The sequence below is a fragment of the Nycticebus coucang genome, chromosome 9 (assembly GCF_027406575.1).
Source record: "Nycticebus coucang isolate mNycCou1 chromosome 9, mNycCou1.pri, whole genome shotgun sequence".
NCBI lineage: Eukaryota > Metazoa > Chordata > Mammalia > Primates > Lorisidae > Nycticebus > Nycticebus coucang.
This window is the reverse complement of record NC_069788.1, coordinates 10937544-10954516: the sequence shown is the minus strand read 5'-3', so window position 1 is coordinate 10954516 and position 16973 is coordinate 10937544. Positions and strand designations below refer to the sequence as shown.

Here is a 16973-nt window from a genome sequence, read left to right as displayed (position 1 = left end):
GGAAAAGAAAGTGGACTGAAACAGCCACTGTTATTCAGAACATGGGTGGGGGAGTGAGGGTGGAGATTTTTAACAGTCTCAGGTGCAGAGAGCTGGGGAGTCCGGTGGGCAGCTGGGAACCTGGTGGGGATCACAACAGCATGGGCAGCTGGGAACCTGGCGGGAATCACCAGGAGCCTGAGCGGGCAGCCGGGAACCTGGCGGGGATCGCCAGCAGCCTGAGCGGGCAGCCGGGAACCTGGCGGGGATCGCCAGCAGCCTGAGCGGGCAGCCGGGAACCTGGCGGGGATCGCCAGCAGCCTGAGCGGGCAGCCGGGAACCTGGCGGGGATCGCCAGGAGCCTGAGCGGACAGCCGGGAACCTGGCGGGGATCGCCAGCAGCCTGAGTGGGCAGCCGGGAACCTGGTGGGGATCACCAAGAGCCTGAGTGGGCAGCTGGGAACCTGGCGGGGATCACCAGCAGCCTGAGTGGGCAGCCGGGAACCTGGCGCGGATCACCAGCAGCCTGAGTGGGCAGCCGGGAACCTGGCGGGGATCGCCATCAGCCTGAGTGGGCAGCCGGGAACCTGGGAGGGATCACCAGCAGCCTGAGTGGGCAGCGGGAACCTGGCGGGGATCACCAGCAGCCTGAGTGGGCAGCCGGGAACCTGGCGGGCATCACCAGGAGCCTGAGTGAACTGCCGGGAACCTGGCAGGGATCGCCAGCAGCCTGAGTGGGCAGCTGGGAACCTGGCGGGGATCACCAAGAGCCTGAGTGGGCAGCAGGAACCTGGCGGGGATCGCCAGCAGCCTGAGTGGGCAGCGGGAACCTGGCCGGGATCACCAACAGCCTGAGTGGGCAGCCGGGAACCTGGCGGGGATCACCAGCAGCCTGAGTGGGCAGCCGGGAACCTGGCGGGGATCGCCATCAGCCTGAGTGGGCAGCCGGGAACCTGGGAGGGATCACCAGCAGCCTGAGTGGGCAGCGGGAACCTGGCGGGGATCACCAGCAGCCTGAGTGGGCAGCCGGGAACCTGGCGGGCATCACCAGGAGCCTGAGTGAACTGCCGGGAACCTGGCAGGGATCGCCAGCAGCCTGAGTGGGCAGCTGGGAACCTGGCGGGGATCACCAAGAGCCTGAGTGGGCAGCAGGAACCTGGCGGGGATCGCCAGCAGCCTGAGTGGGCAGCGGGAACCTGGCCGGGATCACCAACAGCCTGAGTGGGCAGCCGGGAACCTGGCGGGGATCACCAGCAGCCTGAGTGGGCAGCCGGGAACCTGGCGGGGATCGCCAGCAGCCTGAGTGGGCAGCGGGAACCTGGCCGGGATCACCAGCAGCCTGAGTGGGCAGCCGCGAACCTGGCGGGGATCACCAGCAGCCTGAGTGGGCAGCCGCGAACCTGGCGGGGATCACCAGCAGCCTGAGTGGGCAGCCGGGAACCTGGCGGGGATCGCCAGCAGCCTGAGTGGGCAGCCGGGAACCTGGCGGGGATCGCCAGCAGCCTGAGTGGGCAGCGGGAACCTGGCGGGGATCGCCAGCAGCCTGAGTGGGCAGCCGGGAACCTGGCGGGGATCGCCAGCAGCCTGAGTGGGCAGCGGGAACCTGGCGGGGATCGCCAGCAGCCTGAGTGGGCAGCCGGGAACCTGGCGGGGATCGCCAGCAGCCTGAGTGGGCAGCCGGGAACCTGGCGGGGATCGCCAGCAGCCTGAGTGGGCAGCCGGGAACCTGGCGGGGATCGCCAGCAGCCTGAGTGGGCAGCGGGAACCTGGCGGGGATCGCCAGCAGCCTGAGTGGGCAGCCGGGAACCTGGCGGGGATCGCCAGCAGCCTGAGTGGGCAGCCGGGAACCTGGCGGGGATCGCCAGCAGCCTGAGTGGGCAGCCGGGAACCTGGCGGGGATCGCCAGCAGCCTGAGTGGGCTGCCGGGAACCTGGCGGGATCACCAGCAGCCTGAGTGGGCAGCCGGGAACCTGGCGGGATCACCAGCAGCCTGAGTGGGCAGCGGGAACCTGGCGGGGATCGCCAGCAGCCTGAGTGGGCAGCGGGAACCTGGCGGGATCACCAGCAGCCTGAGTGGGCAGCCGGGAACCCGGCGGGGATCGCCAGCAGCCTGAGTGGGCAGCCGGGAACCCGGCGGGGATCACCAGCAGCCTGAGTGGGCAGCCGGGAACCCGGCGGGGATCACCAGCAGCCTGAGTGGCAGCCGCGAACCCGGCGGGGATCGCCAGCAGCCTGAGTGGGCATCCGGGAACCCGGCGGGGATGACCAGCAGCCTGAGTGGGCAGCCGGGAACCTGGGAGGGATCACCAGCAGCCTGAGTGGGCAGCGGGAACCTGGCGGGGATCACCAGCAGCCTGAGTGGGCAGCCGGGAACCTGGGAGGGATCACCAGCAGCCTGAGTGGGCAGCCGGGAACCTGGCGGGGATCGCCAGCAGCCTGAGTGGGCAGCCGGGAACCTGGCGGGGATCGCCAGCAGCCTGAGTGGGCAGCGGGAACCTGGCGGGGATCGCCAGCAGCCTGAGTGGGCAGCCGGGAACCTGGCGGGGATCGCCAGCAGCCTGAGTGGGCAGCGGGAACCTGGCGGGGATCGCCAGCAGCCTGAGTGGGCAGCCGGGAACCTGGCGGGGATCGCCAGCAGCCTGAGTGGGCAGCCGGGAACCTGGCGGGGATCGCCAGCAGCCTGAGTGGGCAGCCGGGAACCTGGCGGGATCGCCAGCAGCCTGAGTGGGCAGCGGGAACCTGGCGGGGATCGCCAGCAGCCTGAGTGGGCAGCCGGGAACCCGGCGGGGATCACCAGCAGCCTGAGTGGCAGCCGCGAACCCGGCGGGGATCGCCAGCAGCCTGAGTGGGCATCCGGGAACCCGGCGGGGATGACCAGCAGCCTGAGTGGGCAGCCGGGAACCTGGGAGGGATCACCAGCAGCCTGAGTGGGCAGCGGGAACCTGGCGGGGATCACCAGCAGCCTGAGTGGGCAGCCGGGAACCTGGGAGGGATCACCAGCAGCCTGAGTGGGCAGCCGGGAACCTGGCGGGGATCGCCAGCAGCCTGAGTGGGCAGCCGGGAACCTGGCGGGGATCGCCAGCAGCCTGAGTGGGCAGCGGGAACCTGGCGGGGATCGCCAGCAGCCTGAGTGGGCAGCCGGGAACCTGGCGGGGATCGCCAGCAGCCTGAGTGGGCAGCGGGAACCTGGCGGGGATCGCCAGCAGCCTGAGTGGGCAGCCGGGAACCTGGCGGGGATCGCCAGCAGCCTGAGTGGGCAGCCGGGAACCTGGCGGGGATCGCCAGCAGCCTGAGTGGGCAGCCGGGAACCTGGCGGGGATCGCCAGCAGCCTGAGTGGGCAGCGGGAACCTGGCGGGGATCGCCAGCAGCCTGAGTGGGCAGCCGGGAACCTGGCGGGGATCGCCAGCAGCCTGAGTGGGCAGCCGGGAACCTGGCGGGGATCGCCAGCAGCCTGAGTGGGCTGCCGGGAACCTGGCGGGATCACCAGCAGCCTGAGTGGGCAGCCGGGAACCTGGCGGGATCACCAGCAGCCTGAGTGGGCAGCGGGAACCTGGCGGGGATCGCCAGCAGCCTGAGTGGGCAGCGGGAACCTGGCGGGATCACCAGCAGCCTGAGTGGGCAGCCGGGAACCCGGCGGGGATCGCCAGCAGCCTGAGTGGGCAGCCGGGAACCCGGCGGGGATCACCAGCAGCCTGAGTGGGCAGCCGGGAACCCGGCGGGGATCACCAGCAGCCTGAGTGGCAGCCGCGAACCCGGCGGGGATCGCCAGCAGCCTGAGTGGGCATCCGGGAACCTGGCGGGGATGACCAGCAGCCTGAGTGGGCAGCCGGGAACCTGGGAGGGATCACCAGCAGCCTGAGTGGGCAGCGGGAACCTGGCGGGGATCACCAGCAGCCTGAGTGGGCAGCCGGGAACCTGGGAGGGATCACCAGCAGCCTGAGTGGGCAGCCGGGAACCCGGCGGGGATCGCCAGCAGCCTGAGTGGGCAGCGGGAACCTGGCGGGGATCGCCAGCAGCCTGAGTGGGCAGCGGGAACCTGGCGGGGATCGCCAGCAGCCTGAGTGGGCAGCCGGGAACCTCGCGGGGACGACCAGCAGCCTGAGTGGGCAGCCGGGAACCTGGGAGGGATCACCAGCAGCTTGGGTGGGCAGCGGAAACCTGGCGGGGATCACCAGCAGCCTGAGTGGGCAGCCGGGAACCTGGGAGGGATCACCAGCAGCCTAAGTGGCAGCGGGAACCTGGCGGGGATCACCAGCAGCCTGAGTGGGCAGCGGGAACCTGGCGGGGATCACCAGCAGCGTGAGTGGGCAGCGGGAACCTGGTGGGGATGACTAGCAGCCTGACATCAGGTGTTTAGTTTTGTTTCTAAAATGATTATTCATGTGAGTAGGTCACACTGCCAAGGTTGACAGAGGGAAAACGGATTCTCTTTTCTTTCTGTAACTGCTTATTTACTTCTCTCTCTGGAGGTAACCACTGGTTTGTAAAAAAAAAAAAAGAGCCAAGTCAAATTGTGTTTTTTTCTTATTCTCCCACACAACAATCAACATGGAACACTTGTATCACCAAATGTGTGGGTTCCCCCAACATATTAAGTAGTTAACAAGTCAGCAGCAGACCCCAGCTGGGGGTCCTCCAATTCCATTCTGACACCGTCTACCTGCTCTGCACCCCCTTTCAGACACTGATTGTAAGTCTGGCCCTCCAGCACTTCTGACCTACCAGCTTCAAGCTGGGATTGCCATGACCGCCTGTTTATTCATTTATGGTAGAACCTCTGTAAGGTGGTTCTGTCACAAACTGGTCAACATATGGAGCTGGTCAACATAAGGAACTAGGGGCTGATATGTACATGTGGTGCATGTCGGTGTATGACAATTAGGTCAACTTAAATACCTGGTCAGTGTAGGGAGGTGGTGAACTATGGAGGTTTTACTGTATTTTCTAATTCAGCATATTGTGGAAGTACACACATTTTGGTTGCGTGATTTGCTTTTATACATTTTAAGTCCGAGTTATAAATGTGTACCTCACCCAGTACAGTGTGCACTGTGCCCTTCAGGTAAGAATTTACCCATCTCTTCCTCCCCTCCCACCTACTTAATTTCTGTTGAGTTTTACTTCAACATGTGCACTTAAGTATCGATAAGCTACCCTGTTTCCCCGAAAATAAGACATCCTCTGAAAATAAGACCTACTTACAGGAAAGATAAAATGTCCCATGAAAATAAGACTTAGCGCATCTTTGGGAACACACCTTAAAATAAGACACTGTCTTATTTTCGGGGAAACAGGGTAGTTCCTCTTTAGTATTGAGTACATATGTTCTTTGTTTTTCCATTCTTGTGAAATTTTCTTAGAAGAAAGGTCTCCAGGTCCATCCAGGCTGTTAAAAAAGATATGAATTTATCTTGGGAGAAAAGACAGTTGGTCTCCCTCCTTCAACTACCCCCAAACCTTCACACCTCCAGGACTACAGAATCTTCCGATTAGATCACCCCTGTTTTATGGCTGAGTTAGTACTGCATGGTGTACACAGGGCACATTTTATTAATCCACTCATATTGATAGGAACTTGCTATAATCCCTCTTTGGGTTTGATTAATCTGCTAGAGTAGCTCACAGAACTCAGAGAAACACCTACATTTACTAGCTTATTATAAGGGATATTGGGAAGGGTACAGATGAAGAGATGAGTAGGCTAAGGTCTGGGGGAGGGGCACGGGGTTTGCATCCTCCCGGTGGCACCACCTGTAGGAACCTGCGCACATTCAGCCATCTGGAAGCTTCCTGAAGCCTGCCTCCTCAGGCCTTTTATTGACACTTAATTGGATAGTCATCTTTGACAGCTGTGCAGGAATGTGACTGGACCCAAGGGTGTGATCTAACACTACCAGACGGCGTGGGGAAATCCAGCAAGGCCTGTCTGTAGAGAGTCCTCCTGGCCTCTCTGGGCAGCACTCTTACCTCCAGGCATGAGGCGCAGGGCCCTTTCTGAAATGGAGGTCTTAGTACCCACACTTAGGCAAGGTCAGAGAATTTCTTTATGGCCAGATTCAAGAAAGGTGCCTTGGTGAGAAAGAAGGAGGTGGAAGGAGGGCAGGAGAAGGTCAGAGAGAGGTTCTGTTTGCTCAGGCCTGCTCCTAAGGCCTAATGGACCCCAGTGCTGTAACAGGAGCTGCGAGAGTTAAAAGCCAGGAGCCGTGGATGAGACGTGTGTGTGTGTGTGTGTGCATGTGTACACACTTATTCTAATATTGCACTATGTTTCCAGCTTGAGTTTTATCCTAGAGATATACTAGGATATATATAATATGTATGTAAATATTATAATAAAAAAGAAAATAATGTTTTTTTTTGTTTTTTTTTGTAGAGACAGAGTCTCACTTTATGGCCCTTGGTAGAGTGCCGTGGCATCACACAGCTCACAGCAACCTCCAACTCCTGGGCTTAAGCGATTCTCTTGCCTCAGTCTCCCAAGTAGCTGGGACTACAGGTGCCCGCCACAACGCCCGGCTATTTTTTGGTTGCAGTTTGGCTGGGGCCGGGTTTGAACCCACCACCCTCAGTATATGGGGCCGGTGCCTTACCGACTGAACCACAGGCGCCGCCAGAAAATAATGTTTTGTATTTTTGTTTATAGGCTAACAAAGGCTTGTTTGTCTCTCAGATAGAAAGAAATGAACAAGAAGAGGTTCGGCGCCCATAGCTCAATGAATAGGGTATCAGCCACATCTACCGGGGCTGGTGGGTTCCGGCCCGACCTGCTAAATAACAATGACAACAACAACAACAAAATAGCCAGGTATTGTGGTGGGCACCTGTAGTCCCAGCTGCTTGGGAGGCTGAGGCAAGAGAATCGCTTAAGCCCAAGAGTTTGAGGTTGCCATGAACTGTGATGCCACAGCACTCTACCGAGGGTGACATAGTGAGACCCTGTCTCAAAATAAATAAATAAAAAGAAATGAACAAGAAGAGAGATTTTGAAGAAGCAGATGAAAGAGGAATTACTGAAGCAAGTTCTGAGAAGAGGCAGAGAGAATAGAATCTGTGATGTTGCTGTGTGTTTCAGCAAGATGAGTAGACTCTCCTGAGAGGTAGGAAGGGCAGGTTGATGGCAAGAGAGATTTCAGATGCTGCATCACTTAGCTGGCCCGAGTCTCTGTGTTGGCAGAGATGCATGCTGAAGTAGGCACATGGCTCCAGGGAAAGGCAGAAAGATGTAAAACAGTCACTGTGGACACCAGAAAACATTACAGAACTGTCAGATCCAAACATCGATCTAAAAAGTTTTTTTATTTTTTTTTATTTTTTGAGACAGAGTCTCATTTTGTTGCCCTCAGTAGAGTACCATGGCATCACAGCTCACAGCAACCTCAAACTCTTGGGCTCAAGTGATTCTCTTGTCTCAGCCTCCCAAGTAGTTGTGACTATAGGCAGCTGTTACAATGCCCGGCTATTTTTAGAGACGAGGTCTTGCTCTTGCTCAGGTTGGTCTTGAACTCACGAACTCAGGAAATCCACCTGTTTCAGCCTCCCAGGGTCCTAGGATTATAGGCATGAGCCATTTTGCCCAGCCAAAAAGGTTTATTTTGATGATTTATAAAAGAAATGTTACCATTGCAACTTAAAGCTATTTACAAATTTAAGAATAAATTTAGATGGGCGGTGCCTGTGGCTCAAGGAGTGGGGTGCTGGTCCCATGTGCCAGAGGTGGTGGGTTCAAAACCTAGCCCCAACCAAAAAAAAAAAAAAAAAACAAAAAAAAACATTTAAAAGAATAAATTTAGAGCCTTATACATGGTGGGGTGTAGGGGAATGAGGGAGCTGAGAAAGGGGAGGATGAAGGGTGGGGGGGTTCATGGTGTGTGACACACCTCTTGGGGGTGGGACATAATTATAAGAGGGAGTTTACCTAACAAATGCAATCAGTGTAACCCAATTTTTTTGTACCTTCAATGAATCCCAAACGTTGAAAAAAAATTAGATAACTGTATTCACATCATATTCACATTAAACAGTTTTAGTTACAATGTTTCAGGTAGTGTTGAACAAACACAACAAAACATAAACCAAGTTTTAAATCATGTAGATGTCTCCAGCATGCTCAGTAACCACTGGAAGATGGTCTAGGAAAACACTGGAAAAACAGTGGGAACCAGCAGTAAAATGATCACGCACTGCTCCCGGGTACTTGGCCTTTAAAGCTCCTGGGGTCACTTTAGGCCAGGTGCCCTGGCTCACACCTGTCATCCCAGCCCTCTGGGAGGCTGAGGCAGGTGGATTGCTTGAGCTCAGGAGTTTAAGACCAGCCTGAGCCAGAGCAAAATCCCATCTGTGCAAACACTAGCTGGGCATTGTGGCGGGTGCCTGTAGTCCCAGCTACTTGGGAGGCTGAGGCAGGAGGATCACTTGAGCCTAAGAATTTGAGGTTGCTAGGAGCTATGATGCCACAGCACTCTACCAAGGGTGACAAAGTGAAACTCTGTCTCAAAAAAAAAAGACTCTGTCTCAAAAAAAAAAAGTCATTTTAACTTTAAACTGCAACCAGAAACTGACATGAAGACAGACTGAACACAAAGTAAGTCTAAAACATTAAAGAAGTTCTCATATGGCTTAAAAAAACAAAATGTATTTACTCTGATCCATGTGAAAGCAGTTTTGTCTGTTTATTTATTGCAATAGAGTCTCTGTCACCCTGGGTAGAGTCCTGTGGCGTCATAGCTCACAGCAACCTCAAATCCTGGGCTTAAGTGATCTTCTTGCCTCAGCCTCCTAAGTAGCCAGGACTACAGGTGCCCACCATAACCCCAGGCTAGTTTTCCTACTTTTAGTAGGGATTGGTCTTGCTTTGCTCAGGCTGGTCTCTAACTCCTGAGCTCAGGTGATCCACCTGCTTTGGCCTCCCAGAGTGCTAGGATTACAGGCCTGAGCCACCATGCCTGGCTGTGAAAGTTGTTTTAAACAAAGATGCTGTTGTCTGTTATCTTCAGCAGGTTACAGGCCTGTCAATGTTCTGCTGTGCTGAGAGGGGAAGGAGCTGTGTGTCCCAGGGCTTCTGCCTGCTCAGGGCTTTTCTACACATTAACAGCCCCAGGAGGGAGAACTCTATCCAGAGATGTGACACTCAGTCTGGGCCTGGGCACTGCCTCTGATAAATGCCAGGAAGAGAATGCTGGCAGCGGCCTGGGGCTGCTTCCCTCAGTCCAGCTGCCAGGCCAAGTTACACAGGGGCTGGCAGCTCCATGGAGAGGTGCTAAAGTTTGAGATCTACACATCAGAGGGAGCTGATTCATAATACTTAAGAGGAAAGCGGACACATCCAGGTGTTTACTAGTGATACCTGAGAATTATTATCTGGTTTAATTAAGCCAAAGTAGAGGGTCTGTTTCAGCTCATTCTCATAAGTATGGCCCTTAAAAATAAATAGACCTCGCTGGGTGCAGTGGGTTAGGCCTGTAATCTCAGCACTCTGGGAGGCTGAGACTGGGTGGATTGCTTGTGCTCAGGAGTTTGAGACCAGCCTGAGCAAGAGTGAGACACCATCTTTAAGAATAGCTGGGTGTTGTGATGGGTGTTGTGGTGGGCGCCTGTAGTCCCAGCTACTTGGGAAGCTGAGGCCAGAGAATCACCTGAGCCCAACAGTTTGAGGTTGCTGTGAGCTGTGATGCCACAGCACTGTATTGAGGATGACAAAGTGAGACTCTGTCTCAATAAAAACAAACCAACAAACAAACCTCCCCTACTGTCTCCTGCCTAGCAGCCAGGCACGTGAGCCTGAAGTATAAGTTTCAGCATACACATTACTCATAGTTAAATATAGTTTATTTTACTAATCTGGTAACAAGTGACATTTCATGATTACAAGCTTTAAAATTTTCATAGAAGTATAATTTTTTTTTTTTTTTTGGCCGGGACTGGGTTTGAACCCACCACCTTTGGCATATGGGGCCAGCACCTTACTCCATTGAGCCACAGGCCCTGCCCACAAGTATAATTTTTTAAAACACAGAACACTTACGCACTAAAATATCAAAGGCACTTGTAGGTTACATGATAGATAACAATCTGTGAACAGACAGAGCATTCTTTGTTGCTTCCTTCAGTTTCTGTGTCCGTGGTGATCGTTGAGGGCCCAGTTCTGCACTTCCCCTTTGGCGAATAGAGAAAAGAAAACGGCACCGAACACGTTGATGGCAGCGCCGATACAGAAAACAGTTTGCCATTCCCTGACGGTGTTCTATGGGGAAGAAAGAAAAATGCAAACGAAAAATATGTTGCTTGTAGTCCACTTTTAAAATGGGTGGTGTCATAGATTGTTAAAACAGCAGTATTATTGAGAAAAGCCACGATGCTTGAAACAACTCAAGTGTCCATTAGGAGTAGGATTGCGGGATATTTGTTGGATGAAAGACACACATAATACAGCAAGGAGAATGAATGAGCACAACCTGAATTTATCTCATAAAACAAAATGTTATGCAAAAGAAGGCAGATAAAAAGAATGGTTCTATTGGGTGGTGCCTATTGCTCAAAGGAGTAGGGCGCTGGCCCCACATGCCGGAGGTGGTGGGTTCAAACCTAACCCCGGCCAAAAACTGCAAAAAAAAAAAAAAAGAATGGTTCCATTGATGGAAAGCTCAAAGTCAGACAAGGTTACAGGTGGGAGGAGGGCTCCCCTCAGTGGGCTGAGGGAGGAATGGTGGGCAGGGGTACCTGGGGCTTCTCCTGGGAGGTCACGTGCTGTTTCTTTTTTTTTTTTGTAGAGACAGAGTCTCACTTTATGGCCCTCGGTAGAGTGCCGTGGCCTCACACAGCTCACAGCAACCTCCAACTCCTGGGCTTAAGAGATTCTCTTGCCTCAGCCTCCCGAGTAGCTGGGACTACAGGCACCCGCCACAACACCCGGCTATTTTTTTTTATTTTTTTGGTTGCAGTTCAGCCGGGGCCGGGTTTGAACCCGCCACCCTAGGTATATGGGGCCGGCGCCTTACCGACTGAGCCACAGGTGCCGCCCAATGTGCTGTTTCTTAATGGAGTGCTGGTTACACAGATGCATTCATTTTGTGAAAATTCATCCAGCTGTATACTGGCATTTACGCATTTAAAACATCGATGTTATACATCAGGAAAACGTTTACTAAAAATAAAAAGTGTGGTGTATCCCCAAGTCACGTGTCACTAAGGAAGTGTTAGGCCTGTGCATCACCAGTCAAGTTCCTCAGCGAGTGGTGTCAAGGGGGCCACGAAAAGGTGAGCTATGAGGAGTCTGAAGTTCAGGTTCGGGGGTCTCTGGGGCCTTGGCGGGAGCCCTGACCCTGAGTGGCACACAGATCAGGGCACGAGTGGGCTTTGTCAGTGAAAGAAGGACAACTATTCAGTGTAAAAGGAAATGTGAGACAGTTACCTAAATTTCTGGGTCATGTGACTACCTTTCACAAACATTTTTTGGATTTTTACAATTTTTTTTTTTTTTTTTTTTTTTTTTGTAGAGACAGAGTCTCACTTTAGGGCCCTCGGTAGAGTGCCATGGCCTCACACAGCTCACAGCAACCTCCAGCTCCTGGGCTTAAGCGATTCTCTTGCCTCAGCCTCCCGAGCAGCTGGGACTACAGGCGCCCGCCACAACGCCCGGCTATTTTTTGCTTGCAGTTTGGCCAGGGCCGGGTTTGAACCCGCCACCCTCGGTATATGGGGCCAGCGCCTTACTGACTGAGCCACAGGCGCCGCCCGATTTTTACAATTTCAATCTAACCAGGGTGCCTACATTTGCAGTATTTTTTTTTAAAAAAACAAGGAGTAGAATTTGCAATGAGGAAGAAAAAGAGAACGTGCAGGGAAGGTGGCGTGAGGTTATCATGGCTCTCTACCAACGGTGGTAAAGTGAGACTCTGTCTCTACAAAAAAAAAAAAGAAAAAAGAAAAAACATGCAGAAAGAAAGGAGCACTCTCTGTTGTTATACTTCTCTGCGACAAATGCGTTTCAGTGAAAAAACAAAAAACCAAACACAATACAATCTGACAAACTCATCTTAAACTTTGGTGACCAGGCTGGGTGCAGTGGCTCATGCCTGTCATCCCAGCACTTTGGGAGGCTGGGATGGAAAAATTGCTTGAGGTCAGGAATTCGGAACCAGCCTGGACAGCACAGTGAGACCCCATCTCTAAAAAAAAAAAAAAAAAAGAGAGAAATTAGCTGGGTACAGTGATGTGCACATGTATTTCCAGCTACTTCAGGAGACTGAGGTGGAAGGACTGATTGAGTCTGCAGTGAATTGTGGATGACAGTGAGACTCTGTCTCTTAAAAAAAAAGTGTTGGTAACTAAAATTTATTTTTTTATATTTAGATATACTAACGAACATCACATTCTATAGGAGGAGTTAGTCAGTAATTATATATTAGAAAGATATGTTTAAGACAGCTTCTTAGGATTATTAAGACAAAGTTTTTCTGTGTGGCCTACAGGATAAAATAAGACTCCAGAGTTATTTGGGGGCTATGAGTGACTTAAAATTAATCAATTGTACTAGAAATCTCACATAGCTCCTAGTTTTTTTTTTTTGAGACAGAGCCTTAAGCTGTTGCCCTGGTTAGAGTGCTATGGCATCACAGCTCACAGCAACCTCCAACTCCTGGGCTTAAATGATTCTCTTGCTTCAGCCTTCTAAGTAGCTGGGACTACAAGCGCCGGTCACAACACCTGGCTATTTTTTTTTTTTTTTCCTGGTTGTAGTTGTCATTGTTGTTTGGCAGGCCCAGGCTGGATTCGAACCCACCAGCTCTGGTGTATGTGGCAGGCACCTTAGCCACTTGAGCTACAGATGCAGAGCCTCCTAGTTTTTTTTTGTGTGTGTTTTTTTTGGCCACGGCTGGGTTTGAACCTGCCACCTCCGGCATATGGGACTGGCGCCGCCCTCCTAGTTTGTTTTTTAACAAAAATTCTATCAGATATCTTGGCACCTATAGCTCAGTGGCAGCCACATACACAGAGGCTGGCAGGTTCAAATCCAGCCCAGGCCTGCCAAACAACAATGACAACTACAACCAAAAAATAGCTGGCCGTTGTGGTGGGCACCTGCAGTCCCAGCTACTTGAGAAGTTGAGGCAAGAGAATCTCTTAAGCCCAAGTGTTGGAGGTTGCTGTGAGCTGTGACATCACAGCACTCTACCCAGGGCAACATAGTCTCAAAAAAAAAAAAATTCTACCAGTTATGAGAGAATGTTTTGTTTATAACAAAATTGAACCTCAGACATACTTTTTAATTTGATTTAAGCCACCCCAGGAGCTGGGATTACAGGCACCCACCACAGTGCTAGGCTAGTTTTTCTATTTTTAGTAGAGATGGTGTCTTTCTGTTGCTGAGGCTGGTCTTGAACTCCTGAGCTCAAGCAACGCACCTGCCTTAGCCTCTCAGAGTGCTAGGATTACAGGCATGAGCCACTGCCCCAGCCTCAGAAATACTTTGAATTTTAATTATTTCTTTCTTTATCCTGATTGATTCCACACAGTGTTTGCGGCAGGCTGTTAGGTTTTAATTGTAAGCAATTATAATTGTAGAGGCAAGTGAGTGTGTGCTTTTCTTTTTTCAGAATAGTATCCTTTTCATAACATTAAACAAATGCTATAACATATCCCAAATCCAACTCAGTTCTCACTTGATGAGCATTCAAGATTTTGATTCAGAAATCCCTATTTCCTTAGAAATTCTTGGACTACCAATAAGTGAAATTAAAACGTGGTAGTTTGTAAACTTAGGCTCCATGAAGACAAAGTTAAACATTTCTGATTTGTCCATATTGAGACGCAGAATTTTAGAAAGAAAAATTCTGCAAGCTCCTTTCCTATTAAGAGAAAATAGTACCAGCGAGGCACCAATTGACTTAAGTAAGGAGTTAGAAATAGAAACAGTACCTGGAGGCCAGACCGGTGGCTCACGCCTGTAATCCTGGCACTCCGGGAGGCCAGCAGGAAGGATCCCTTGAGCTCAGGAGTTTGAGACGGCCTCACCCACCCTCCGTCTCTCATTTAGTGCCCTTTGAACATGTGAAGACCCGAGCCTGCCTTCCCACGGCTGCTGGTCCGCTAATCATTCTCAGTTACATCCACTGTTCCTCACTCATTCTCATGTGATTTCCTGACACCTCCCCTTCGTGGCCCACTTCTAATAATTTTTTTTTTCAATTGAGACAGAATCTCACTTTGTCACCCTTAGTAGAGTGCCATGGTGTCACAGCTCACAGCAACCTCCAACCCTTGGGCTTAAGTGATTCTCTTGCCTCAGCCTCCCAAGTAGCTGGGACTACAGGCGCCCGCCACAATGTCTGGCTGGTTTTTTTTTGTTGTTGCAGTTGTCATTGTTGTTTAGCAGGCCTGGGCCAGGCTTGAACCCTCCAGCCTTGGTGTATGTGGCTTGTGCCCTACTCATTGAGCTACAGGTGCTGAGCTACTTTTAATAGTTTTATATTGCCAATTTTTATTTGTCCAAACCAAAGACAAAATCGTTTGTGTGGCATAATTTTACAACTTTTAATTACCTGTGTAGTTTTGGCTATAAGATCTTATTTAACTTAGTTGTGCTGTTCTGTCTAAAGCCCAGATTATTCCTTGAAAAATACACATTCCTTTGTCTGGGGGCAGTGTATCATGCCCACAATCCTAGCACTCTGGGAGGCTGAGGCAGGTGGATTGCTTGAGCTCAGGAGTTTGAGACCAGCCTGAGTAAGATAGAAACCCTGCCTCCATGCGAAATAGAAAAATTAGCTGGGTGGTATGGGGGGGTGCCTGTAGTCCCAGCTACTCTCAAGGTTGGGACAAGAGGATCTCTTGAGCCCAAAAGTCTGAGGTTTCTTCGAGCTATTGTACTGTGGCACTCTACCCAGGGCGACAAAGTGAGACTCTGTCTCAAAAAAAAAAAAAAAGAAAAGAAAAGAAAATATACTTCCCTACCCATTAAGGCATTTTAGCATTTTGTTGCTAAAAGAGAATTTCATAAGAAAAATATTCAGAATTTTACCCTTAATGAAATACTTATATATCAAGTTTGACCTGGATGTATACCTCCAAAACCTTTTCAGTTTGAAAGCAAATTACTTACATTAGGGGTCAGACTTTTAGCAACCACAGGCCCAATCATTCCTGGAATAGTGGCGAATGTGTTGGTGATCCCCAGGAGGATGCCGGCATACCTGCAGGGACGTTTTTACAGAGGTTCGTTACTGTGCGACCCACGTGAGCGGCTTCTGTCAATAGCTACCTACTCTACTCCCAGGTTGTGTTCTTAGGAAATTTCATGTCTAAATGAAATGTCTCACGGAAATAAGATTTTATATTCAGCAGGTGAAAAACTTGCATCTCAGTAGTTGACTAGCCTTTTAACATTCAACATTCTGTTGAGGTGGCGCCTGTGGCTCAGTCTGTAAAGGCACCGGCCCCATATACCGAGGGTGGCGGGTTCAAACCTGGCCCCGGCAGAACTGCAACCAAAAATAGCCGGGCGTTGTGGCGGGCGCCTGTAGTCCCAGCTACTCGGGAGGCTGAGGCAAGAGAATCGCTGAAGCCCAGGAGTTGGAGGTTGCTGTGAGCTGTGTGATGCCATGGCACTCTACAGAGGGCCGTAAAGTGAGACTCTGTCTCTACAAAAAAAACAAAAAACAAAAAAAACATTCCGTTGAAATGATCCATTTTATTTATTTATATTTTGAAATGATCCATTTTAAAGTGATATAGGAAAGTGTTGAGATATTATTTTCGTAGACGTATATGACTATATCTGGATAAGAACCTTTGTGTGTCTAGCTTACATTTTTTTTAAGTTTAAAAAAGAATGTATTTCAGGCGGTACCTGTGGCTCAGTGGGTAGGGCGCCGGCCCCATATACCGAGGGTGGCAGGTTTGAACCCAGCCCTGGCCAAACTGCAACAAAAAACAGCTGGGCGTTGTGGTGGGCACCTGTAGTCCCAGCTACTTTGGGAGGCTGAGACAAGAGAAATGCCTAAGCCCAAGAGCTGGAGGTTGCTGTGAGCTGTGACACCACAGCACTCTACTAAGGGCAACAAAATAAGACTGTCTCTAAAAAAAAAAAAAAAGAATGTATTACATGCTTACAAAATTCTATTGTAATTATTGAAAGTTAATAATAAAATAGAAAAACTACAAGAAAATAAAATTACTTATAATTATTTCACATAGAGATAATTAACATTAACATTTTGGTAAATATCTTAATTATTTTTATCTATATGCATATATTTCTAGTATGCTATTATAGATATGAGATCATATTGAACATACAATTAAACTTGTTCCACTAATTATATATTTGCTTATAGCTAAAATCTTTGTATACTCGTTTCAAAGTAGACAAGTTGGGTATACATTGTGTGTATGATAAAAAGGCACTTTTATTAAGCTTAGGAAGAGTTTCTCAAATGCAATGATTTATGTTAAGGGCAAATCTTAGGGGAATGGGGTATTTCTATGTTTAGATGCAATCTTTTTTCTTTTAGGCAGAGTCTCACTTTGTCACCCTCAGTAGAGTGCCATGGCATCACAGCTCACAACAACCTCAAGATTCTTAGCCTTCCAAGTAGCTGGGACTATAGGTGCCCACCACAATGCCTAGGTATTTTTAGAGATGGGGGTCTTGCTCTAGCTCAGGCTGGTCTCGAACCTGTGAGCTCAGGCAATCCACCTGCCTTGGTCTCCCAGAGTGCTAGGATTACAGGTGTAAGCCACCATGCCCAGCCTTAGATGCAATCTTTAAAGAATTTCTGCCCGTATTTAGGAAATGCTAACAACATATTGTCTTTTCTAATGTATAGCCTAAGGAACACTGCCTTAGCCAAGATCTGTAAGTACCATCTCAAAAAGAATGAAATGGTTATTTTCTATATAGAAGTCATATTAGACTAATGATCAGAAACCTAAAGATGTGTGACCTTGGACAAGTTAGTGACAGATGATTACTTCACTTATGATCCACGGGTTCACA

At 50.7% G+C, this 16973-nt stretch overlaps 1 protein-coding gene across 1 annotated transcript in view; it reads right to left on the bottom strand.

Moving 5' to 3' along the window:
* Nucleotides 1-9904: 9904 nt before the first annotated feature.
* LOC128594639 (sialin-like) overlaps nt 9905-16973 on the bottom strand; it is a 52280-nt gene continuing 45211 nt past the window's right edge. Inside the window, exons 10-11 of the mRNA XM_053603578.1 lie at nt 15078-15168; nt 9905-10220 (exon numbers count right to left, since the gene is read on the bottom strand). Of these exons, the coding sequence (XP_053459553.1) occupies nt 10083-10220; nt 15078-15168 (229 nt within the window). The 3' untranslated portion in view covers nt 9905-10082. The remainder of the gene's footprint in view (nt 10221-15077; nt 15169-16973) is intronic.